At 37.1% G+C, this 26,280-nt stretch overlaps 1 protein-coding gene across 4 annotated transcripts in view; it reads right to left on the reverse strand.

Moving 5' to 3' along the window:
* The window catches only part of plekhg5b (pleckstrin homology domain containing, family G (with RhoGef domain) member 5b), a gene marked incomplete at its 3' end in the record, with an annotated part of 69,601 nt that overhangs the window by 41,656 nt on the left and 1,665 nt on the right, over positions 1-26,280 (reverse strand). For 2 of the 4 annotated variants that reach the window (XM_079589626.1, XM_079589627.1), the window contains exon 3: positions 9,193-9,269. In XM_079589626.1, the coding sequence (XP_079445752.1) occupies positions 9,193-9,269 (77 nt within the window). Of the gene's footprint in view, positions 1-9,192; positions 9,270-18,968; positions 19,754-26,280 lie in introns of those variants that run through there. The other 2 variants (XM_079589624.1, XM_079589625.1) reach the window with 2 other exon arrangements.

Consider the following 26,280-nt stretch of genomic DNA (forward strand, 5'->3'; position numbering starts at 1 on the left):
ACCCAGTGTGTTTACTACGCCTCCATCCCCGCACATAAACTGTGGGTCAAGAATTTAGTTTTTTATTTTTGTTCTCATTTCATTTTTTTTCTCTCACTATTCTCATTTAATGTTTGCATGCATGAATGAAAGTATTTAGAGCTCATGCAAACCATACCAAATTTTATAAATAAAGCCAACTCTGATTCTGATCTTCAGGTGAAGCTTATCTGTGAATTTAATTGATTCTTTGAGGAGAGATGATCAATATTTGGGTAAAGTGCTAAAACAGGAAAGTATGAAGCCTGAAAATGTATTTGTGTATACTGTTGACATGTAAAACCACTAAGGTGAAAAATGGCCGCCATCTTGAAATTTCAAGTAGCTGTGGGTGGCTTATTGTCTAGTGACCATCAGAGACTGGTCATGCCAATTTTCATGCTTGTATCACCAAATAACCCACTATATCACTTAACTGCTCCACTAAGGTGTTGGCCATCTTGAAAAATGGCCGCCATCTTGAAATTTCAAGTGGCTCGGACAATTTTCTTGTCAAGTGACCCATGTCAATTTTCACACTTGTATCATAAACTGAACGATTCTGCCAAACATAAGCACTTAGCCGCTCCACTAATGTCATAATTACGGTCATTAAAAACATTACGCAGTATTAAGGGCATCTCGGAAATAATTGATTCTGATCGGTCAATCGCGGCATTCTGTGGTCATATTAGTGATGAGAATGTTATTTGCTATATAGCTGTGCTCCCTTTCTTCTCATGTGATATAATTCCAGTCAAGCATTAAGTCCATTTTGTGAATAATATTGTGACTGCTATTTTGAAGTGTTGTGTAATGATGTAATGTGTGTGAGAACGGAAATGAAAGAGCAAACAAGATGGATGAAGTTTGCTGCTCCTGTCTCATATTCTTTATTGCTTCTTACTAACTCCTGACAGACACCGGAAATTTCTTTATTTTATTTGGTAAGTAGCGGTGTATCAAGTGGGACAAATGTACAGCCAGTTATCACAAAATAAAGCCCTTTAGGCTTACACAAGACCTCTGATCAGCATGTATCCTATACATATAATGTTAAACAGATCATAAGTTAATGTTTTAGTTAAAGATTAGTTAAAGGGGCGTACATACCAACTGATTTAAATCATGTTTAATGTTTAAATACTTCAAGCCTTTAACATTGCTTCATCTGACCAAACAGATCTCGCTCCAAACTAGTCATTGGTGGAGCAGACGTTGTTGTGTTGAGCTGGTTGGGACGCTCAAACAAACAATGTTTCTGGAGCTGATCATGTCACATAAATCCTGACAGTCAAACATATAAGGAGCAAATCCTAATGAACCCCAAAACAGATGACTGCACAACGTTAGTTTACAGAGATTTACCACAGTAACACCACACCCTCGACAAAACGCTCTGAAAGGGAGGTTTGTTTTACTTCTGCTTTATTGCATCAGCATTGTATTAGCAGGATTAGAAACGTAGGGCGTAAAATACGCTCGACGTACAAGTCCACCTGAGTCATATCGAGCCCACCTCCACCAAACACACACTCTCCTGGTCGACTAGAACGGATCTGAGGTTCAAGAGCTCCCTAAACAAAACTCAATGTTCCTCTGGCATTCAAAGTAAACCACGCTGAGCTTCACCTAAATCCTCTACAATTAGCTTCCTACATAAGAGACAGTGTGTGTGTGTGTGTGTGTGTGTGTGTGTGTGTGTGTGTGTGTGTGTGTGTGTGTGTGTGTGTGTGTGTGTGTGTGTGTGTGTGTGTTTGGGGAATAGTGTCCCATCCTCCAGAACCCCCTGCGGTCTACCGTAATTAAAAAAGTCTATATTTAAAGAGGCAGACAGCAGTAATACAATTACCTGAGGGGATCAGGTGCTCCGGGCAAAGCAATCGGGAAGATCCGGCATAAGTGCTTCCACACATCTGACACAATATAGAACTTATTGTCGTAACGCAAGTACACAGGGCAGTCCTGCCTATGTGTTGTGACTGTTGGATCATTACGATAGTCCGAATATCTTATCTAAAGGTACAACAATTTCAAGCCTGACAAACCAAATTTCTTGATAGCTCAAAAAAGTTCAAAAGTTCAGGGTTGCGAAGATTTTTCAATATTTTTGAAAGGAGCCACTTTAAAATAATTGTATTTTTGAAAGAATGGCCACCAAAATACAGTAAAAGTATTGTGAGATATTATTTCAATTTAAAATAATTATTTATAACATATATTTATTTAAAAAAGTAATTTATTCCTGTAATGCAAAGCTGAATTTTCAGCATCATTACGCCAGTCTTCAGTGTCACATGATCCTTCAGAAATCATGACAATAGGATGATTTTCACCTCAGGAAACATTTCGTATTATTATCAACATTGAAAGCAGTTGATATTTTGTGGAAACTGTAATATATATTTTTTCAGGATTCTTTGATAAATATAAAGTGAAATGTTCATTCACAAACGTACTCAGAGAGTGTGTTCATTTTAGACCTAAAGCAACTAAACAACTAGTAATCTTGCATTACACTAATAACTGTGTCCAGCAAGCAGGGTTTAATTGTCCATTTCTAAGAAACCAACATTATGCAAGCTTGTTTCACAAGAAAGTGTGCAAACGCTCCCAGAAAACACCTGTGTTGTTGTTAGCTGGAACTATTATAATTGCCAAACATCAATCAGAGTATTTTGCCATTTATTCACGTGGCTTCATTTACGAAATCAAAACGGCTGATGCCTTAACTGATGAATGAAAATGCTCATGTGTGGTTTGTGTGATTGATGAAGTCTGGTGTCAGATGGTCTCGTGCACCACTCGAAAGGCACCCCCTGTGTTCGGCACTGAAAAGCCATTATCCAACAACTCTGACCAGCAGATTTTCGTGCCCAGTCCACATCCTCAATGCCAGCAGACGCTCCAACGGTGAGCGGTCAATGACCATCACGCAATAGTGAAGTAATCCTTCCATTCCTGCACAGAGGAAACCGCTCATCTGGGTCTTCGCTCGCTCATTTCATCTTATGAGCCATTACCTTGTCCACTGAAGCTGAATTTATGCTTTCGGTGGTTATTTAATGGCATTACAATCTGTGGGGAAAACTCAACTACGACTGGGGCACACATCTTAATTCAGACATGGACGAAAGCAAACACGCGCTGGATCCTGAGTGCAAAAGAATACTCTGCCACACACACACAAAAAAACGGTTAAACCTTGAAATACGCTACTTACAATTTTGTTTATAAGCAAAAATGTGCCTAGTTCTTTTTAGTACCTTACTGGGCTTGAACAGCCAAATACAAGCACTTATTTGTAAAAAAAAAAAAAAACTTGTCAAAGAAAATGCCTGTCAATGTCCCTCATAAATACAGTCGTTTATCTCTTACATGAACATAACTGGATGAGAAAGAAAGTGCATGTCTAATAGTAAAATAAATCAGTGCATTCGCTCTTAAAGTGACAGCAGCCTAATAAACCGGCTTTGTTCTATAGTAGTTTTTTATTTCTCGTTTTTAACGTTTTTCAGGTAGATCCATTTCATTTGTATCTTTTTTCTATTGTAGTTTTATATCCTATTGCTTGTAATCATTTTTATTTGTTTCTATCACTGACTGTTTACTTGTTTTCAGTGAGCTTGAGCTTTTTGCAAACATGTTTTTTTTTTTTTTTTTTTTTTTACATATGTTAGTTAGGCTAGTATCAGTTTGTGATTTTGACATTTTGATTCAATTTCTATATCATAAAAACTTTATTTAAAGCAAAAAAATACTATAATCTGATATACAGGTGAAACTCGAAAAATTTGAATATCGTGCAAAAGTTCATTTATTTCAGTAATTCAACTTAAAAGGTGAAATTAATATATTATATAGACTCATTACATGCAAAGTGAGATATTTCAAGCCTTTATGTGTTATAATTTTGAGGATTATGGCTTACAGCTTATGAAAACCCCAATTCAAAATTTGAATATTGTGAAAAGGTTTTCATAGCTGTAAGCCATAATCATAAAAATGATTTATAAAAAATAAAGGCTTGAAATATCTCACTTTGCATGTCTATTTAATATATTAGTTTCACCTTTTAAGTTGAATTACTGAAATAAATTAACTTTTGCACGATATTCAAAAATGTTCGAGTTTCACCTGTATATCGTTATCGTGAAATAAAATTATTCATATCGTGTTCATAATATTCATAATATTTTGCTTATATCACCCACCCCTAGACTCATCAGTTGACTTCAATTAATTAGTCAGTTGTTGTCCATCCTGACCGATCTCTAGTCAAAAGACAAGAGGATAATACCCTAAGTCAATTATTGGCCAAACAACCTGTGTGGGCCATAGCACTGTCTTACAGCGCATTCGGTTCTTAAAGGAGCCATCCAGATATACAAGATATATATAAAAAAAAGCTATTAGAGCGATCATCAACCTCTGCCACTGCCCAGAGTTACCCATGAATCATTAGGGTAATGAAAAGCGAAATATTTATGGGCCGTTTCAGAACAGACACAAATGAGAAAAGAGGGCCGAACGACACGGCATGTGTTCCATCACTCACCAACACGCCTTGGGAAAGATTTACAGCGGAATGAGGAAACAGAAGGAAAAACTGAAGTTATCTGGAAATGGGGTAGCGAGGACCTTTCCCTGAATGGAAATTTACAAAGTGGCGTTTGAGTGGGTGGCTAGACAGATATTTATTTAGAAAAGGATGAGGTGTTATAGAGAAAGTGAGGGCAGTTATCTGATCGATCACTGCATCTCACACACACACACACACACACACACACACACACAAACCAACCCGCAGAGCTCTCAGCTGTTTGTCTTTGGAGGGGTGGATTTCCCTGGCGATCCACACCTTGTCTAGTCCTGTTGGGTCGTGAATGGAGGTAATTGGCGCTGAGTGATGGAAGCACGCTCAGACTGGCCCATCTCTACATGGAAACAGAATCAGACACCAGAAGATACAACCGGAAAAAGACCAACCCACAGACTCCAGAGTCCCGTTAGCCATTTATTTATCTTTTTGAAGAAAAAACAGGGGGATAGGATCAGAAAAGCGTTACTGTTAACTATAACTGAAATGACTAAAACTAAAATGACTAAAACTGAAACAAAAAAACTAAGAAATTTGTAGTTTGAGAATTGAAGTAAAGCTGAAATAAAATCCTATATATTTGATGAACTTTTTTTATCCACTTCAAATGTTGACTACTGTAGGCCTATAGCTTTAATTTGTATTATTTTTCATCTAAGTTGTCTTAAGACGAGAACGTATTTTGTTCAAAATTTGTGTATAACTTTGATGAAAGGTTTTGATCCACTTCAAATGTTGACTACTGTTGCAAAACAACAAAATAATAAACTATATAAAAAAAAAACATTTTCAGTAACTTTAAGCTGAAAAACGTCTTTTCTACTATCTGAAATAATAAATTAGTTGAAGTACTAAAATGATTTAAAACAAATTAAATATAATATATATTTTGAAAACTAATAACATTAGTTAACTTTACTTAACATTACTTAAACTCAAATTGAAACTGAAAATATAAAAATAAAAGCTAATTAATAAATACTAAAAACAACACGGGATCAGTGAGTTTGTGCCGTGCAACACGTCAGAACATGTACAGTACCGTCAGCCAACATCTCCGACAAGCTCATTTTTAAAGCTTTCCATAATTACTTGGTTAAAACGACTAGATTCTACTAGGTTACACAAACGCCACACGACAGCATTTTAAAAAACTGTCGAAAGCAAGCACTTTCTAATTGAGTATTCAAGACATGCATATATCTTTTGTCTTCTTGTCAGCATTATTCTTCCAACACACTTTAAATAAATACAATCCTCCTTAAGCCAGTCTGAAGAGCATCATTAGCGACAGTTGTGCAAGAGACGTGACTAGATACACTGCAGAGAATGACACAGACAGTGATTCAGACATCTGACATCAGTGGTGCGTTTGTCATCAAGTCCTAAACGCAAACACACACGCACACAAACCCGTGTCTCTTTGCCTCCTCCTAGTGGTCAGGGGGAGTTACTGACTTTCAAAATACTATGTTTATAAACAAAGGTAGTGGATAGAAGGGTAAGATGTGCCAGTGGAGTGGGTAAGCTGTGTCACCCTGTTGATCTAAAATGTAGAAAGGGCCAATGATGCACAGCTGCCTGTGATTGAAAGATGCAAATGAGAAAATGAAACGTTTACTGTTTTTTGTAATTATTAATGTTTGCATATCAAAATACTTTCTACAATGCAGGAAAAAAGACTGTCAAAGCAAAGTTATTCAGGTCTAAAAATTATTTACTAATGCAGAAAACAATGTACATTATTTCTAAGTGACTCAGCTATAGTTCACTTTTGCATCAAAATGCAAGAAATACAGTACATATAGAGCAAAAACTATTACAAACTTAAAAATAAAAATCACTACAATATGACATTCTGAATGTTAAATATTTCCGGCTTGTTATAGATGTATTGTAATTTTAGCTTCGAAATATAATTAAATAATATATCAGATAAGTAAATAATTAAGATCACACACACACACACACACACACACACACACACACACACACACACACACACACACACACACACACACACACACACACACACACACACACACACACACACACACACACACACACACACACACACACACACACACACACACACACACACACACACACACACACACACACACACACACACACACACACACACACACACACACACACACACACACACACACACACACACACACACACACACACACACACACACACACACACACACACACACACACACACACACACACACACACACACACACACACACACACACACACACACACACACACACACACACACACACACACACACACACACACACACACACACACACACACACACACACACACACACACACACACACACACACACACACACACACACACACACACACACACACACACACACACGTTTCAGAAAGATTTTTTCAAAAGATTCAACAAGGACATATTAAATTAACCAAAAATACAGTTATTATTCTATTCAAAGATACCAGAAGAAAATGTATCAGCACAACTCAGTTGAGCACAATCATATCATGATTTCTTTATATATGCATATATTCTGCATAAATGCAGTCCATTTCCATTTCTGAAGGATCATGTGACTCTGAAGACTGGAGTAATGATGCTGAAAATCCAGCTTTGCATCACAGGAATAAATTACATTTTAAAATATGAAGAGGAAAAAATAGTTTTGATTATTTAAAACCATTTTACTGATCCCAAGCTTTTGAACAATATAAATCATCCCAAAACGAGGAGTAACAACAAGCCATAAACAATCATGTTACAAGACAAGCTGTCTAAATGAAGACATAGCATGTCACGAGGAGATGACCAGTAATAAAAACAATGGAGGCACAGAGGGAGGTGAAGGTGACAATGAGACTAGAAACATTCCTCCCTCATGCACGTTTCTCTGTAATCTCCTTACATAAGCAGAGCCCGTGACCTCGGGGCGCCGGCGCCAGGCGAGCACAATCGCCATGGAGGTTTTCCTACAGGCCGACCCCCTACAGCGGCCCTGGTCACATAATCATAAACCCAGAGCCCTCGTGTGCTCGCTTACACACACAAACACGCTGGAGAACGGCACACACACACACACATCACATTACAGGAGGACTTCAGGCTTTTGCGTGAATGGAGAGTGATTTACAACCGCTTTGAAAGAATGATTAGGCTAGGTGAGACTTGGCAAGATCCAACAGGTAACAGCTCTCTGGTTTGATTTCAGTCTTCTCTCAAAATAAAATGAGCTCAACACTCTAGTAAGAAGTGCTAAACAGTAATAAAATAAATCACAGTAAGAAGGGAATAAACAGCTCATCTGCTTTGACAGAAACTGAAGGATAAGTGCTGACCATTAAGGGGTTAAACGTACACGTCTGCAGAATATTTTTCCATACAGTTCACTTCTAACGCTAGTTTTCGCATCGTAATTTATTTTTTCATGACCATTTTATTTTTAATAAAATTTTAATAATATAGAGATGAAAGACAGACAGACAGACGAACGGATAGATAGAGAGATAGACAGAGGATAGATATATATTATAATATATATACACATATATGTATGTGTGTACATATTAAAAAAATTATAAAACATACATTAAAAAAAATCAATGTCATTATGAAATAATAATGAATTTAATGCATCAATGTTGAATAAAATATAACTATATTTAAATGAAAGTTAATTTAATTAAAGCTAAATTAAGTTTAAATCAATATTAAAATATTATATTTCTGTAAATAACCTTTTAAAAAGTATTTTAAATGCATTTTATATCTTAAAGATTTTTTTTCAAGGAATTCATATTTTATTTTAGCAATGCATTTTCCATTGAACTTCCTATTCATCAAAGAATCCTGAAAAAAAAATCAAAAAGGTGCAATTGTTTTCAACATTGATAATAATATTCAATGTTTCTTGAGCAGCAAATCCACGTATTAGAATAATTTCTGAAGGATCATGTGACACTGAAGACTGAAAATTTCACAATATTACAGTTTTTACTGTATTTTTTATCAAATAAATGCAGCCTTAGTGAGGCATTTATAATAAAAAAAATATATATATATATTTAAAAAAACGCTTACAGTACCAGCCAAAAACTTTGAGAAATGATGCCTGTCTGTCTATCAAAACATCTGCTAAATGGAGCTGAGAGTACCATAATCTCTTAACTACAGTAGATGAAAGCTTTAATCAAATCACTGAGAGTTTCTAACAAATACACACACGTTCAAAACAATACAAGTAGTTTCATGTCACCCTTTACACCCAAAACCGGCTGCATAACGTTCCCCTCAACACAATAACAGTCGTCTCCCTCATTCCCGACTATGATTCCCAAAGCACACGGAAAGTTATCAAAGAATTCCTGAGAGTTGACTTGTGTTCCCTGCTCTCCTCTGCTCGCTCTCCTGTGTCAGAGAGCATCAGCTTATGAGAGGGAATTCATTTCACAGTCTGGTGGCCAGAGAGGCGACCTCATATCCCAGCAGGCCTCTCTCTGATCCTCTAAACCAGGAGAAAGCGAGATCTCGCAGCGTTCTTCGGGACGGGTGTCTTACCTTTGAGGCGTGACGCCGCTCGGTGCAGTCTGGATGCTGGCACACCACACACTCCTCTTCCTGGGCCGGCTTCTCGTCTGCAACAGTGAATCACACACAGATACACATTAAAACACCTTAGAGAACCGCCGATAAACGTGTACATTTTCTGAAGAAAAAAAACGACAGCGCAAGTGTCGCCACCACATTGCCAGGGTGTTGCGCTAATGTATTCACACTCAGTGTTTACGGAGTTATTTTGGACTGATGCTATAAGGTTGCTAAGGTCTTATGGGTGGTTTCTAGGGTGTTGTGGTGTTCTTTTGTTTGTTTAACTGTCCTGAAATTGAAAATCATAAGTCAGATCATTTCAAGTTTGTTCAAAATTTTAAAGAAAGATTAAAAAGAAGAAAAATAATGTGCAAGTGGCAAGTGTCACCACCATATTGCCAGTGTTGCTAAACGGATTGATGCTATAAAGGTTGTTTAGGTGTTATGAGTGGTTGCTAGGGTGTTGTTGTGTTCTTTAAAAAAAGCAAAACAACACACACAGAAAGAAAAAAAACTAACCTAAACAAAAAAGTAAAACAAAACATGACGAGTCGGACAGACAGAGGAACTTTAACAGGATATAAACAGGACAAGGAAGAAGACAACAATAACAAAAAGTAAAAAAAGAAGAGAAAACAAACAAGATGTAATATCACTTTCGCTTCATTCTTGACTGGATAAACAGGCGTTTCTTATTAGCACAGTGCAGAACTAAAACTGACCACACTATAAACATTCATTTTATGAGTACTAATCATCTCATATGCTTTAAGATCTGTGTGTCTGTATGTAGATGGGAGTTTCAGGACAGTTAACATTAACAGCCACGAGCACTCCTCTATAGAAGTCGACCCAACAAAAACTTTCCATTCTCCTCTCCGCTTACAGATTCAATATTCTCAGGAAAAATTATGAACATCTTTTCCATCTGGAGATCTTTTGCTTTAAATGTGTAAGTAATATGCCAGTGATATGCCCCAGTATCGGATCCTAGACCAATGTTTCCCAAACTGAGGAACGCGTAACGATGGGGTTCGCAAACAAAATGGTTGGTTTTGCAGTTCATTTAATTCTACCCCGCCTTAAAACCAACAAGAACAACAAAAACATTAAAATCGAGCATGTATTTCTAACAGGCAAAATGTCACTTCTAGTGTAAAAATAAGAAAATAGTAGTGCGGTAAAAGGTCAAATACATGACATCCAGTCAAATTGCCTCATATTTTGTGGTTAAAAACTGACTTCATCCACACAAGCAGCGTGCATATGGTAGATTGCGTGCAGAGTATGCCGCCTTAGCAAATCGCACTACATTACTGACTTTTTTCAACTATGTCCCTTTGTAAAATAGTTTTTTTTAAGCACACTACCATGCAGAACAAATTTAGATTTATGGGAAGTGTTTCCAGTTCCGGCTGACCTAATCTATGCAGCCTAACATTGAATTATAGAAGTCTATAATGTGTTATGTGTATGCTAGGCCAAAGAGATGTGTCTTTAATCTAGCTTTGAACTGACAGAGTGTGTCTGCTTCCCGGACAATGGTAGGAAGACTGTTCCAAAGTTTTGGTGCTAAATAGGAAAAGGATCTACCGCCAGCAGTCAATTTTGATATTCTAGATATTATCAACTGGCCGGAATTTTGAGATCGCAATAGACGTGAAGGACTATAATGCGTTAAGAGCTCGCTCAAGTACTGCGGAGCTAAACCATTTAGTGCTTTGTAAGTAATCAGCAATATTTAAAAATTAGGGCTGTCAAAAGATTAATCACGATTAATCACATCCAAAATAAAAGTCTGTGTTAGCATAATATATGTGTGTGTACTGTGTATAATTATTATGTATAAATAAATACACACATATTCATGTATATATTTAAGAAATATTTGCATTTATATACTGTATATACATTTATATTATTTATATTATATATAAATATGTTATATATAAATATAACCAATTTTTCTTAAATATATACATGATTGTGTGTGTTTTTATATAAATAATTATACACAGTACACACACATATATTATGTAAACACAAACTTTTATTTTGGATGCGATTAATCGTGATTAATCTTTTGACAGCCCTATTAAAAATGTATACGATGTTTACCGGTAATAGGGAGCCAATGCAGTGTTGACAGAACCGAGCTAATATGGTCATCATACTTCCTGGTTCTGGTAAGAACTCGAGCTGCTGCGTTTTGGACCAGCTGTAGTTTGTTTATTAAGCGTGCAGGGCAACCACCCAGTAGAGCATTACAATAATCTAGCCTTGATGTCATGAATGCATGAACTAACTGTTCCGCATTTGTCAATGAGAGCATATGGCGTAATTTAGATATATTTTTAAGATGAAAAAATGTGGTTTTACAGATACTAGAAACGTGACTTTCAAATGAAAGATTGGTATCAAAGAGCACACCCAGGTTCCTAACCAACGACGAAGACTTGACAGAGCAGCCATCAAGTGTTAGACAGTACTCTAGGTTATTACGGGAGGAAGTTTTTTGTCCAATAATTAGAATCTCTGTTTTTTCAGAATTTAGTAGTAGTCATCCAATTTTTCTTCATCCAAAATACAGCCACTTGCTTCATTACTGAATGAATGAATCAATGACTCGATGACTCACTCATTAAGACTGACTCACTCATTGAAACCGCCTACTGGCGGTTTCAGTTTAATATTTAAAAGTATTCTCTTGGTTTTTACCATCATTTCATAATTCTCTATTGACTTTTTGTTTTTTACATCTCATAACATTATTATATGCCATTGTAATTACATTAATGCCACCTCTGAGCAGGATTAAACTGTAAATGCATCTAGATGCAGCTTGTGTCACTACAGAGCAAAAATGGCTTTTGTTGATATTAATTTCATTTGATTGAAATTATTTATTTAGCTTAATTTATTGCTTAATTCAATGAATGGGATAATAATTTGACATAAAACATGACGCGCATACATTTAGGGTTAGAACAACTTTGCCTTCATATACTGTATATGTAAAAGAAAATGTATCTGAAAATCAATTTAAGGCTGCAAATACTGTCCCATCATGGAAAAGGTGTGACTGCATTCTAAGTGGAAGAGAGGAGGTACACAGAAGGATATGAAATGCCTCAGTTTGGGAACCACTGCTTTAGACTGAATCAAGAGTGTCATGAGTCAGAAACCTAAAACTACGAGACAACAGTGTCTGACCACAGCACCAGCTGCCTGCGCTGGCTCACCAGTTTATAGAGTTTCAGGGAAGCATCACTATTCCTCATATTTATGGTTTCCATACACTTGGGTGAAAAACCGTCTGCCAATGTTAAAACAGGTGGAAAAAAAGCATAGTAGCCTACTTTGTTAGTTTACTCTGCAAAAAAAAAAGAAGATAAAATACAATTAATATAAAAAAATAAACAATACATTAAAAGTCAAATTAAATAATACAAAAATATAAAAGAACAAGAAAAAGAAAACTGAAATGTTAACAATAAGATTAAACTGAAATATTACACAAGAGATTTGATAATCTTGTGATTTTTTGACATTTATAATGAATAAAGACAGTAGGGCCTGCGTGTTTAGCTTAGCGCAGGACGCTATAATACTGTAGGTGGTAAGAGTCTGATTCAGCAGTATTCATCTCTTTAATTATCTCTTTAACTTCCTCCTGTTCCTTTCCTTCACACACACACACACACACTCTCTCCCTTTCTCTCCTCTCTGTTTAACATGGACAGGAATGTCTGACCTCAGCACAGCTGATTAGGCCCAAATCAAACAAATAATAAAAGCAAGCTAGCAGCACATGTATTGTCAACCTCAACACACACAGTGAGACAGCATGTGCGTACGGCAACGTATGCAGTCATGCTCTAAATACAGAGAAAAAAAGAAAAAAAACTCACTGTGGCCAATTTTCTAAAGCCAAAGTGAATAAAATGAGTTGTTTACCTTTTGGGTTTCCAACTTCAGAAGAGGTAAAAACTGTTTTTTAAATCTTTTACTACAATATAGTCACAATTTAAAATAAATAAAATTAAATAAAAATAACAAAAAGGATAAAAGCTGAAACTAGTTGCATGCTAAAATGTTCTGGTAAAATGTTTTTTGATAAAAACTGAAATAGTTGTTGGAAGCTTAGTGATCGTGACGTTGAAGTTGTGCAACTTTGGTTTAGTTAGGTCCACAAATTTCATAAAAGTTGTGTTCACTGAGAAAAATATTGTGGAAAAAATGTGTAAGTATCACACTTTTGTTGATCATAAAGCTTGTTTTTTGTGATATTCCAAAAGCCTATGGGAAAATCCTATTTTTGTCGAGGGAACCAGTGTGATGCGAACTGCCGATTGGCCAACAAAGTGACGTCATACCTGCACCTGCACCTTCTATAGCAAAGCAAACTAGCTTTGAAAACATTAGATCCCACCCTCCCTTCAGAGCGTCTCCAAAGCCACGCCTCCTTCAAAACACATAACCAGAGCGGAGTCTGCAAAGCGCCACGAGAGACGGCGTTAAATTACCTCATGTCTCAAAGAGCACATAACATTATAATAAAACACAGACCCGACTGGACCCGATCGTCACATATTCCACACTAAATTTCAATTAACAAGTCAATAAACCAGTTGCGAAAAAGAACATTTTAGTAGCCGTCGTCTCCTTTCAATTGTTCCTGACTGAGAATGATGCATTACAATCCTCCGACAAGAAAGTTCTATCCATGTTATTCCTCTCGTTATTCAAAGCTTTATCCACTCAGCTAATTATTTCAGCTTCAAAAGTCCACTTGATGTCACGGTGACGGATGACAAATGTGACTTTGCAGATTTGCATTCCGACTCGAGTTAACTCGCATAATTACTTGTTTTGAACTATAATAACGATTGCTTTTTTATTTATTTGCTATCATCTCTGTGCCCTCTGCGCCGAGTCTGACCACCAAAACTTTAAGATTAAACAAGACGGTTCATTCATATGATTATAAAAATGGGAGAAAGTGTAAAGCGCGGCTTGGCGGAATAAGTCCCGCCTTTTAAGTAAAAGAGCCAATCGTCAACTGGTAAAGACATTGTGTTGTCATAGAAACATGATGCGCTTGAGACTGCACATTTTTACGACATGATGGTGAACGCAGCATAAGCATGTCTGCGCGAGCAGGTGCGCGGAGGTATGGAAATACATATGTTGACAGGCGGGACAGAAATCGTATCGGACCAAATGCAATGATTGGAAGAAAACATTTTGGTCCTGAGACTTTCACAAAAGATATACAAGTTTTAATATTTAGACCACTTCTATTATTGATTGCTATCAGGATGGAAAGAATGTTTTAACCAGTATAAAACAACAAAAATTGCCTAGCCTACCTTTAAGTATGTAAAATATAAAATTAATAACAACTATAATATATATAAATAAAATAAATAGAGTAATACAAAATATTTAATAAAATACAAATAATAGAAAACGAAACAACTCATTATTAGAAATAATACTTAAAAAACAACAACAATGTTACAATAGTATTTGAGTTTATATAATAATAATATACATTATTACTCATAATAATAATGTATTCATATAATCAGTATTATTATTAATATTAAAAAATATAATATAAAAATATAAAAATATTGCACACAAAAAAAAGACTTGACAATCTTAGTTACATAAAATACATAAAATAAATGAATAATAACCTAAATAAATAAATGGATAAAAATGTAGGCCATTAAAAAACAATTAATGTTCGTAGAAAAAAACATTCAGGACAAGCCAAATACTTTGGACCGTGAAATACTAGTAGGGCTGTAAAATGATTAATCGCGATTAATCGCATCCAAAATAAAAGTTTGTGTTTACATAATATATGTGTGTGTACTGTGTATAATTATTTTGTATATATACACACACATGCATGTATATATTTGAGAAAAATGTGCATTTATATACTGCATATATATTTTTATATAATTTATATTATATATAAATAACAATTTTTTCTTAAATATATACATGCATGTGTGTGTATTTATATATACAAAATAATTATACACAGTACACACACATATATTACGTAAACACAAACTTTTATTTTGGATGCGATTAATCGTTTACAGCCCTACATACTAGGCCCCCAACCCAAAGTACGAGCATTAGAAATAGTAATGCTTGACTTAGCAAGCACCTCTAATAATCATACAAATCAGTGATCCATAAAACAAAGGCGTACAGTTCCCAACCGACGATCCCACAAGCCTGCAGCCTTATCATAATCTTCCTCAAAGAAGACCACACAGTAAGGACCCTCGACCTCAACTGTACCATGTTAACCATGTATAGGCAGAGAGGAGGTTTCTACGAGATTTCTAAGAGTATGTTTACGTATCGCTTTTGTACGGGCTTTTACAAGGAATTTGAGGAATGCCTTAGATCAGTGGTGAATTTATCCCTCTGTCCTGTACCACTGAGGCGACTGGCACACTACTGGAACTGCTGTCTGATGTCTTGCCTCGTTCTCATGCTTCGCTCTGAAGACTAAACCTCCCCGTCAGCCGGAGACGCTGGAGAGAGTTATGTAACGCGAGGCGTCTACTAGAAGACAGATGGTGGACGGCAGCAGCCTGCCAAGGTACGAGGTGTTTCGCTTGACTGTCAGAGACTGCTGCATCACCTCATGGGAAAATAAAAGGGTTTAAAACTATATGATGAACAGGATCCCATTACACATTAAACTGACTTATGGCTAATAGAATTGCATATGTACCCAATACAAACTGCTTACAAATGCACAACAAAGGACAAAAAGCATATTTTCTATAGTCCTGGTCCACTTTGCGTTCACATTGGCATTTTAACATTGAATGCTAAATATCCAGAACCCAAATGCATAGGGATGTGTTCACAACCTAATTGGTCGGCTTTTATGATGTAGCTATATTTCATGATGGAATTTATTGCACATTCAAAACAATGCTGTATGCTGGGCTAAATGCGCTCGCTGTATGTGCGTAGCCTACATATGATGGTGTATGATGGATCTGAGAACTTGTGAAGAGCTTATAAAATGTGTAAGGGCTCAAAACAGCGGCAGGAATTCCTCCATCACACACAAACGAAGATCTGCTGCGAGGAGACGCTGGTTCTGATGCCTGTATCGAACTGTGACGAGAAAAAACAGGTATGCTTGAGCATTCTGTCCTTTTCAGGGTCACATCTTGTGACATCATGTCCCGTTTTTTGTTTGTTTATGTCTTTGGTTCGTCTTGCGTTCATATTAATTAGCATTTTTGGATCACACCCGAGTTTGTTTGGAAGCTGACCGAGACCCATCTTTTCAGCTGTGTTGGTTCACTTATTTGGTGCACACCAGGGTTCGGGTGGCAGAGTTCACACTTATTCAAATGAACCGCACTAACAGAGCAATCACACCAGGGTTCATTTGAATCAAACCAAAACTGCCAAGTGAGCAGCACACCCTAAAAGGAAAGGAACTAGAGATGCACCGATTGATTGGCTGGTGACCGGAATTGGCTGATTTTCACGTGATCCACCATGACCGGCGGCCAGCCGGTCAAATGCACTCGGGCGCCGCATGATTAACATCGCACAACATCAGCATCACACATGCACACGGAACGCACATGTAGGAAACCTTGTGAATTACGGTCATTTCACACGGCAAGCATGAGTAACGCATATTTTTTTCACCGTGCATGTTAATCAATGAGTGCGTTCACACAGCGCGTGAGCGTCAAGCAGGAGCGTCGCGTGAGCAGCAGTGAAGCGGGGGTTTCGGTGCTGAGTCTATTTTTGCTGCGCTGCACACACTCAATTAAAGTGAAAGCACACTTTTGATGGACAAAATAAATGAGATTTCACAAAAAGTGCCCAAAATGCACAGCATTTGCATTGTCTAGTGTGTTTTAACAAGAACTGGAGTAGGCTATGTCAGAAAAGAAAATGAAGACTCAAAAATATTTATAGACAATGTATCCATTTAAACTGGTTTTTATTATTCAGTTTGGGTAAATGTATGATGTTTTATTATTTTTTTAAATGTTTGTGCTGTAAAATGGTTAGAAAAAATTAAATCGGTACCGGCAGGTCAAACTCAATGAAAAATCGGAATCGGCCTAGAAAATTGTAATCGGTGCATCTCTAAAAGGAACATGAGAGAGAGATGCTTCCTTTCCCAATGCATTAGATGAGATGTTACTAAACAGCAAAACTGCATTTGCAACCTAAACCAATTTAGAATTTTGACAACATGCTTTAATAACTTTGGTTATCAGATATTAATGCGAAAGCACATTTATAGAATAAAAATAAATAATAATGCAGTCAAAAAAAAAAAAAAAAAAGAGTTTAAAATAAGAGTCACATTGTGAGAGATTTTCTTTATCACTCTTGTCATATTGTGTGAAATAAGACACAATTATGAATGATATAGTTGCAAATGTCACATTGTGAAACATAAAGTCACAAATTTAAAATAATAATTATAAAATATTTTTCTCAGATTATGAGAACGTCACAATTACGAGAAATAGAATTTAAAATTCTTTGAGGCAGAAATCAGCTTCCATATCAAAGTAAGTTTGTATTCTGTAAAAAAATTTGAACAAGATTTGACCTTTTAGCTGAAAACCAGATGTAAAAAAATATTTTTTTATTTATTTTAATTAGACAATGTCCAGTCAAATCGAATTAGAAACATTACAATTTTCTGTACGAAGTTTAAAAAATTGTCTGCTTGAAAAACTAAAAATACAATAAGCACATTTCAGTGATTTTCATGCATGCCATTGACAGAAAACTGACAGCAAGTCTCTGACGTCCATGCCTCCAGCACTGCTTCTTATACAACATGCAGAGAGGACTTAAGAGGCCACACACTTGAATCTCGAGGACATACAGTAATAAGGCCATTTTAAGGGCACCAGTAGAGCTAATCTTACAGCAAAGTGCCTTATAAAATGACTGCATAATCCACTATGAGTTTCTGACATTTTCCCATCACCGCTACTACCTCAAACACCAAAGTGAGCCATGACCCACCATTATAATCCCCCAGACTAATTACGGCATTCGAGAGGACAAGTATGCACTTAGAAATGCAGTACGCTCCTCTTCTGTAGGCCGCAGTGGCCAGAGAACGGCTCTCGGTAATGGATCAGCCTTAATTACACGTCTTATGAATGGAAGAGATCAAAGAAGAGACTCAGTGTTGAAGCTTTCCATCTCCAGATGAGTGTCCCAAATGTTCCGGGAGAAATTTGGATTGCATAAGTTGTGAGAAAAACAAATAAAGCACTGACGTGGACTGAATGATAGACTAATGAAAAACAGTGTGTCCAGTTTCATCACATACTTTTATTATTAGCATAGGGATAAGGGCAAGAGTAGAATATGGAGGTGGCAGTAATGATTGACCATAACACGTTTTTCAAAAACTTCAAAACACACAAATCGAAGGCAGCAAGCATACAAAGTTAACAAGAAGTGTGGAGAGGTCTTATGATGAAAAACAGCTTAATGTAGCGCTACAAACAACAGGAAACAATGCAGTGGCCAATGCCATAGTGTATCTGACGCATACATACATGAACTGGATGCAACAACAACATAAAAATTTTGAAGTTTAAGCAAGTACCATCTCAGATTGAAGTGTACTACAATGACGTCTCATGGTTAGTGACTAAAGAGTTAAGGTATTCTGGGAAATGATCCAGCCTTACCATTAACATCATGGATGACATCCAGTGGGGACGACCAAGAGTACCGTTCCACCCCCCGCTGTGTCAAAAAAGATGGTAGTGTCTCGAGCTCATATGCTCCCCGTTTCCTCCAGTAAAGGAACATTGTGAAGGACGAGGCTGTAAACGTTAACTGCGAAACTAAGCACCCCGCTAACTGATCTTCTAAAGGCTACTTTAAAAGGAAACAAAACCAACTCGTACAATAAATAAACACTCGACATCTAACGAGTCATCTTGACGTCCACCTCTGATGTGCCCTTAACTGGATATAGTCAATCTAAAACAATTCGCCATAAAGCAGCCACCTGCAGTTACCTCATCTTCCCGAACAATTAAACCTTTCTTTAATCCCGTTTCACGAACCCATAAAAGTGTGCAACTAGGCATGCCAAAACCGGACCTACATTCCAAACCCGAGGATATCCTGGCACCCATTTCACAGCACCCCAATGTAACTCGTGACAATAAATCTCAATTGAGAATGTATGACGGGTTCCTCGCTTCTTAAATCTTAAATCTTGCAGTACGCCAAGACGGGAACACCTAAAATTCCCTTACAACTCTTGGCAAGAACAATCAAATTAAAGTCTTTCTAATTTGCTCGATGTCTTGACGAAAATGTCGCATCTCTTTTGAGAAGTTGACGGTGCTTCTTCTTCAACTTCATGTCAGATGTTCCTCAGTTTCTTCTCTCTACAATCAGTATGACCAAGTCTGCGAGGAACAGGCACATTGGTGTCAAAGTCTGTGCAAGCAGTTTGGGCAAAGAGGCCTGGTTGTCAGAGGGTGTTCAACCCACACTACCAGACAAATGTTGTATTCATACTGGGGCGAAGTGCATGCTGGGATTGACAGACTAGGCCAATACCTTCCAGTATTTGAGAAACAAAGATCCCTTGCAAACCCCTCCTACACAGACAGTGAACTTTGTCTATGATTTGCACAAACAATAAAAGCCAGACATTTCTGCATTGATTACAGCCCCGGTCCTCCTTTTCGGAGATTTATGCGTTATGAATGCCGTGTGACTACAACAATGTCAGCTGTTTCCGTGGATGGACACCGGCCAGCAGTGTCTCCTGATAAGATATCCGCTCCGCAGTGGTGGACGCATGTCAACATGACATCATTTCAAACGTGGCATTTCCTAAGCGTCAAAGGAACACGTTGGAAACGTCTTGTTGTAATAAGATGGCTTCAGTTATCCTGCAGAGAAGAATTACTGTGAGAACGCACCGTGCAAGAGTCATAGGGGGAGGGACGATGTTGCACAGCCATTCAAATGTCCAATTTTGGGATAAGAAATTAGAGGGTACGGCTGGGGCAGACTTACTCTTGGAGTCTGGCTTTGCAGACATATGGTAGTAATCCAGAACCTGGCTTTGAACTTGCAGCTTTTTTATATGAACAGGCCGCTCAGGCAGCTGGAGAACGAGACGCAACAAGCAGACTTCAGACAATGAATCTGAGATTTTCCCTCTGCAACTTCAGCGTCATTTTTAAACTCAAACAGAGGGCATAAATATTTTGTGTTAGCATATAAAGTGTGCTTACGTAATAGAGTTTGAAACATACAGACATGTGACCGAAAGGCAGAATGAGTGTGTGTGTATCAGGAGTGAGTTTTCCAAGCCTCAATGGTGTTGACAGGTGGAGAACAGTTTGATACTCTGGTTGCAAAAGTAGTGGAAAACAGAGTTTAACCTATATTTAGATTGAACGGCCTTATCATATGCTATACTTAACCCTTAAATACTAGAAATGCTATAATAATATTTCAAAATTTGCAACACAACAACAAACTGAAGATGTTAACTGAAGACAATTCACTGTCTGACCTTGTTCAATCCCCAAACACTACATATTAAACAGCGCATAATCATCCCATATATATATGCCACAGACATGAATGAGACCTCAAAATCATGTGACTTTTTAAGAAGGTGTGCTCGTCCTTTTCTAATTGACCAGACTTTAGAAAAAAAACAGGTGAAAATAAATCAGACTGAGCCATACACGGGTTTCTGTGCAACGTCATCACATAGATGCGCGCGCATCTAAGAGGCAGAAAGCAACAGTCTTTACGGCTATATCTAGCAGAAGCAGAGATAACGCGGAGCTGTAGTGCTGTAAACTAACCTAAATGCATAGGGTATGTCATGTTTTTATGATCCGCAAACTTAGTTGGACAATTCCATACTAGTCAACTAACTAACGTTTTACATAATGTTATATTAATATGCAAATGAAACACAAGCAAACAGATTCAACTCTGAAATTGCAGTTTATTATTGAGTCAACAAGAATTTACAAACAATGCGAAATCTACGTTAATTACAATGTTCTTTTACAGAACTCGGCATAAAATATAGCGGTCTTGCCTCTTGGATGCGCGCGCATCCGGTATTGTTTGTATACAAGAAACCTGTGTATAGAAACCAGAATATCATAGAGGATGGGATTTTTTTTACTTGGGCTAGTAAACAATCACCTAGTAGCAACCATATTGCTTTAAAAAAAAGCAATATCTAAAATAAAATTCACATAAAAATACATGGATGGAAACCCAGCTATTGACAATCGTCGACGACAATTTGTCTGCAGGTAATGTGCGGTTACTACACATTAAAACACCCAGACTTTACCTCTCACTGGGTGGACACAGCCATGAAAATGACTGATATGCCTTTCACTCAAAATCCCTAAATTGTTACTGTAACAGCACAGGGGTATTTAGGATGTAATGAAAAGCTATACCGTCTGTACACTCAGTACACAAGCAGATATTACAGAGCTCATCCTTGGCAGAGACGTGGTCATTAACACAAGGCTGAGATCCGCCTAAATGGACTTAAGCTGGGTGGGGGAAGATGTTCAGTAGTAAGTCAGCGTGGGACAAAGTGATGGCATGAACTCTTGTTAAAGGGCCCTTTTAATCTACCGTAATCGGCACACGGATGAGAGGGGTGACACAAGCGGGCTATTCCTATAATGAACAGAGCATAAAGCCAAGAAACCAAGAGCTAAAGAAGTTACATTAGAGCTACACACTACACAGTCAATTGCTTAGTCACAATCTAGAAACATGTAATGACTAGAAATCTAAACATAAAAAAACCATACCGCTCTCTGACTCATTTTAAAGAGTTTTGCTGCATTCATGTGTTGTCCAAATTATCATAATTATTACGAGATGACACCATAGAAATTCAAAATCAAAGATTATTTGTTTATGAGGCAATTCTCATTACACTAAAATCGACAATTCTTGTTTTTTTTTAATGGAATATTGCAGTATTTATAATAAATAATTTATCCGTGCACAATAACATCTTTTTTATTTATTTATATGCCCTCTTTGATTTTTTTTTATCAAAATACCTTGCAGCAACATCTCTTCTCTTCTCTGATGGCATGTTTACTGGTGCGTGGGCGGGACAACAACCCACATGAGATCCACCAATAGAAATCCACAACCATCCAATCAATTCCCATGGACAAAAATCAAGCCCCGCCCTACATTTTTTCTTGTTCGAGTTTCACTCAGATATACGTCACAATAGGGATGACTGTCGCGACTTCTGTTTCATGTCGATCTTAAGACCAGCGAAATACCTATGTTAATACTTTAATTCAATATTCTCTAAAATATTTAACCAAAAAATCAAATAAATCACAAGCGGTATCACTGACTGTAATAAAATCGAACTGAAAAGTACGAAATTAGCTTTATGTGTTAAAGCCACGAATGCCATGGTTTTGGCTTCCAAGTCCAACAATTATGAAAACTGGATAATCAAAATAAAATGATCATTGTGCGCATGCCATTCCTTTACTTTAAAGCGGTATGCTTTCACCCCTCCTTGAAAGCCTAGACTTAACGTCCAAATCAGTCAATACCCATGCGCTTTCTCTGTGCGAGCTGCGAGTTCGGTCTTAAGCCTGTTGCTATCTGTGTCATTAAAGGGGTGTTGATTATGATTTCACTTTTTTTACTTTTGTTAGTGTGTAATGTTGCTGTTTGAGCATAAACAACATCTGTAAAGATACAACGCTCAAAGTTCAAAGCAAAGGGATTTAAAGAAATCGTTTTTTAAGGACTAACAAACGGCTGGTAGGGACTACAGACATTACTCCCGGGTTAGTGTCATCGCTAACCCTAAAATTTACATAAACCCCTCCCCCGGAACATGATTTATAGATTATTAAGACAGAATATGCAAATCAATGACTAGAAGATAACTACACACAACAAGCTACATAAATTCACCAACTAACCATTCAGAAATGTTGTCTACATGTTGTCACTTCTTCTTGAGTCTCTCAATCTTTGTCTGACTCGTTTGAACATAAAAGGCTAAAAGTTTTTGAAATTTTCAGTGCATGTGTGTGTGAGGTAAAAGGACACAAGCTCTTGAAGCTCCGCCCCCTGAGCAGCAGCTCATTTGCATGTAAAGGAACAGACACAAAAACAGTGCGTTTTTGCTCACCCTCAAAAAGTGACAACTGTAACATGTTATATAAAAATATATGTGGGGTATTTTGAGCTAAAAATTCACATACACACTCGGGGGACATCAGAGACTTATTTTACATCTTGTGAAAAGGGCATGATACCACCCCTTTAATGTTAAACAAAAGACAAAGAAAAAATCACTCACTGCTCTTGACTGAATAACTTTATAAATGTAACGGAAGCTTTTTGTGGAATACCAGTGCAATACAATATTAGTCTAAAAGCATTCCTTATTATGACAAAAAAATCCTATATTTATTATTTCAGCCAAAAGTCTTGCAGTGAAGTATGTATATAGGATACTAGTGAACATTTTCATTACTCATCTCAGCTGGGACCTAAATGAAGGAACACAAATTTCACCTCCAGGCTCCAACAGTCAAACAAACCAAACGACTCCAACTGTAAGTTCACGGCTAAATTACAGCTAATCTCATTCATTCAACGGGTCTAATAGCTGAACAAGCACTTAAACCAAGGGCAGGACCTGGAGGAAGAACAATATGCTAATAGCACAGTCTTAAGCCTTTCTAGTGTGTGATAAAAGCAAGTTGAAAGCGTGACAGAGTGAGGGATGATGGGAAAGCTGTAGGGCTAAGAGCGTTGTTGAACGGTGGAGGGAACGGCAAACAGCTGCGAGAGCCTGTTCATGAGCATTACATCATCTCAGGACTTGAAAAGCTGATAGCAATAACCCTGCGGTGTGTTTTTGTGTGTATGTAGGGGGTTGCATCTGACTTTTGGAGTCATGCTAACAATACAGTCTCTTAAGTAAAGGCTATTGCATCAATGTGAGTTAAGTTACCAGCGATAATTCATTACGCATTTACTTCTGATCACTTTAATAATATACAATGCAACGTGACTTTTGATTCAAACTAAGCGCTTGTGAATGAATCAGTCAATTCATTGACAAGAAAATTGTCCGTTTTTGTGTAAAATGTCCTTTTTTAATACATTTTAAATGCTTTTTTGTAGCATGAATAACTATATTTGTACATTTCGCCCATACAAAACTCAAAGTGCAATGGCAATGCTATGCAGTCGCTATGGAGTTCTGGCTGGTTGCTAGGTGGTTCCTTACCAAGACAAAAAAATCGCATTTTTCACATACAGACGGCAACGTTGTCAAAACAATCCCCGTTCACACAGATCTACGAAAACGACTAAAAACGCTGTATTATTCATGCCAGGCCAGTAGTTGGCGATGTGACTTTGTAAAGAAACACTATGCGCTTATAGACTGAACACGTAATATGCATGCGGATGACATTACCGGTTTCACAAAATCTCGTTTTTGTAGTTTACACGGAAACGTTACCAATATCATTTTCCAAAACTTGCACTTTAAAAGCCGTTTTCAAAAGTTTGCGTTTTCAGACCCCCAAAACGCCGTTGTAGTGTAAATGAACGGACAAAACGCATTAAAAAGTTTTACGGTTTTAGTTGAAAAAGATGACGTGTAAGCGGCCCCTTAATTAACATGCAAATGGCAAAGAAGAGTCAAACAGACAACACAAACATGAATTAAGCTATAATTTAGTGATGACCTCATGCATTTAGTAACTTTTAGAAAACCTGACTACCACTGGACAAACCAAATGTAGCTCAGAGAAGCACAAACTGGTAAATAAATACCACTTGACAATTCAGCTAATAAGATTAGTCTAAGTAGAAGGATTTGCCAGTGTTTGGGGCAAAGAATTATTGGATGCAAGAGTAACCAACTTAAAACACAGTCTTATACTGTGATGCAATGAACATTTTCAGGAAGCATATCAAGCTAAGAGCCTTAAAGGGCAGTCAGTTGACATCATGCATCCAAAATGAGGGAGGAAAAACACACCAGGTAGAACTGTGTTAAGATAAAATGACTAATCAAACCTGAGTGAGCCAGAAGCTCCTTCTCAGACAAGCCTTAAACACCAGATGCTTGGAGATTAAACCCATGTATTTCAGGGAGGCTTGAGTGGTCTGGTACGCTGAGGGTAACTTGCAGCCCCCGCTGAGCTAAGAAGCCTCTGGCGTACACCACACTTTAGTTTGGGTTTCTATAAATAACCATTCAGACTGGAAGGCTAATCTTTTCGAGATTGCAGAGGTCAATATAATCAAGCAGGAAAATGTTTGGAAACAGCAAAAAACCTCTATGCATGTCAGTTTGTTGAAAGTAGTAGTATAGAATGGCCAAATCATCCAAAAACTCAAATAAAGTCCAAATAAAAGCAACAAAACATCTCTAAATTAATGTTTTTTTTATTTATTCTATTGGACTTTTCGCTATGCGTGCTTATGCATTTATGGTGCTGGTAAAGTCAAGCAATACTATTACTTTAGCTATCATTTTTAGGGTTAGGAATCTGACTTCTTATTTTGGCGGATGATAACATGGTTAAAAAAAGCCCTACAGATTTAGGCAACATTGAAGGAGTGACCTGAGCCATATCTGGGGACCAGAATATCTTAAATATTTTGGCCAAAACCAGTAAGCCACAATGCACCTTTCTATCAGAAATGCAAAAAAAATATCATAAAATGCATAAAAATATCGTAATTTTCCAATTTTATAAAGAAGGTGTAATTCCACCGGACGAATACATTACAAACACACACAGGACCAAGTGTTATTGCTTAACATTTCGGCACACAAACCCCAAACAATACTTACTAAACTATGATCAGACAGTGCATATGCTACATTGGTCGCATATATAATATGTAATTCCTTTAATATCAAACCATGACTATTGGCTGACTTGTTTATGGTATTTGAAG

This window comes from Phoxinus phoxinus, assembly GCF_949152265.1.
Source record: "Phoxinus phoxinus genome assembly, chromosome: 18".
Taxonomy (NCBI): Eukaryota; Metazoa; Chordata; class Actinopteri; order Cypriniformes; family Leuciscidae; genus Phoxinus; species Phoxinus phoxinus.